This window comes from Neopelma chrysocephalum, unplaced genomic scaffold, assembly GCF_003984885.1.
Source record: "Neopelma chrysocephalum unplaced genomic scaffold, ASM398488v2 Primary Assembly neopelma1_95798, whole genome shotgun sequence".
Taxonomy (NCBI): Eukaryota; Metazoa; Chordata; class Aves; order Passeriformes; family Pipridae; genus Neopelma; species Neopelma chrysocephalum.
In genome coordinates this window covers 1-1,728 of record NW_020924459.1, presented here as the reverse complement: position 1 = coordinate 1,728, position 1,728 = coordinate 1, and the positions used below count along the sequence as shown (strand labels likewise).

At 63.5% G+C, this 1,728-nt stretch overlaps 1 protein-coding gene across 1 annotated transcript in view; it reads left to right on the top strand.

The window, feature by feature from the left end:
• LOC113980996 (cell adhesion molecule 3-like) overlaps positions 1-1,644 on the top strand; it is a gene marked incomplete at both ends in the record, with an annotated part of 3,331 nt that extends 1,687 nt beyond the window's left edge. Inside the window, one exon of the mRNA XM_027708231.1 lies at positions 1,519-1,644. Within this exon, the coding sequence (XP_027564032.1) occupies positions 1,519-1,644 (126 nt within the window). The remainder of the gene's footprint in view (positions 1-1,518) is intronic.
• Positions 1,645-1,728: the final 84 nt, after the last annotated feature.

Below are 1,728 nucleotides of genomic sequence, written 5' to 3'. Positions count from 1 at the left end.
GTGGCCCCCTGGCACACGTGTCCATGTGCCACACGTGTCCCCGTGTCCCTGCGTCACGCGTGTCCCCATGTCTCTGTGACAGACGTGTCCTCGGGACCCCGTGTCCCTGTGCCACACATGTCCCTGTGCCACATGTGTCCCCGTGGCACATGTGTCCCCATGCCATGCATGTCCCCGTGTCCCTGTGCCACACGTGTCCCTGTGTCCCCATGTCCCCGTGTCCATGTGGCACACATGTTCCTGTGGCCTCCTGTCCCCGTGCCACACGTGTCCCTGTGGCACACGTGTCCCCATGTCCCCATGTCCGTGTGGCACACATGTTCCTGTGGCCTCCTGTCCCTGTGGCACACGTGTCCCCATGTCCCTGCATCCCCATGTCCTTGTGTCCCCGTGGCACACGTGTCCCTGTGCCACACGTGTCCCTGTGGCACGTGTCCCCATGTCACACATGATCCTGTGTCCCTGTGCCACATATGTCTCTGCGTCCCCATGTCCCTGTGGCACACGTGGCACATGTGTCCCTGTGTCCCCATGTCTCTGTGCCATACATGTCCCTGTGGCACATGTGTCCCTGTGTCACACATGTCCCTGTGTCCCCATGTCCCTGTGTCCCCCTGTCCCCATGTCCCTGTGCCACACGTGTCCCAGGGCTGTGTGCGTGTCCCTGTGTCCCTGTATCCTCATGTCCCTGTGTCTCTGTGTCCCCATGTCCCCGTGGCACACATGTTCCCATGGCACATGTATCCCTGTGTCCCCGTGTCCCCATGTCCCAGTGTCCCTATGCCACATGTGTCCCCATGTCCCTATACCACACACGTCCCCATGTCCCTGTGTCACACATGTCCCCATGGCACACGCGTCCCTGTGGCACACATGTCCCTGTGTCCCTGTATCCTCATGTCCCTGTACCACACGTGTCCCTGTGTCCCTGTGGCACACGTCCCCGTGGCACATATTTCCCCATGTCCCTGTGTCCCCTTGTTCCCATATCCCCGTGTCCCCATGTCCCTGTGTCACACTGTCCCTGTGTCCCCGTGTCCCCATGTCCCCGTGTCCTCGCGTCCCTGTGCCACCACCTCTTGAGGTGCCACCACCCCTTGAGATGCCCTCATCCCTTGGGATGCCCCCACCCCTTGGGTTGCTGTGCCAGCCCTCAGGGGCAAGCACGAGCCCCACCTGGGCCCCCACCATGTGCCCACCCCCCTTTTGTTGCCCACCCCCATTTTGTTGCCCACCCCCATTTTGTTGCTCACCCCCCTATTTTTATGCCCACTCCCCATTTTGGTGCCCACTCCCCATTTTGTTGCTCACCCCCCGTTTTGTTGCCCACACCCCCCTGTTTTGGTGCCCACCCCCCCAGATTTCCTCCCTCTTTGCCCCTTCCCCGTCCCCACCGGGCACCTCCCGGGGCAGGGTGGGGGGAGGCCCTGGGGGTCAAAACGTCCCCCCCCGGGGGGCTGAACCCGCTCTCCCCTCTCTCTCTGTGCCCTCCCCGTGCCCCCCACCCGCGGTGGGCAGACGCCAGCCCGGTGCCCTCGGCGTCGGGCACGTACCACGCCGTCATCGGGGGCGTGGTGGCCGTCATCGTCTTCCTCCTGCTCAGCCTCCTCATCGTCCTGGGGCACTACCTGATCCGGCACAAAGGTATATGGGGGGCACGGGGGGCACGAGGGGGGCACGGGGGGGCACGAGGGGGGCACGGGGTTATGATGGCATTTAAGTCAAGAC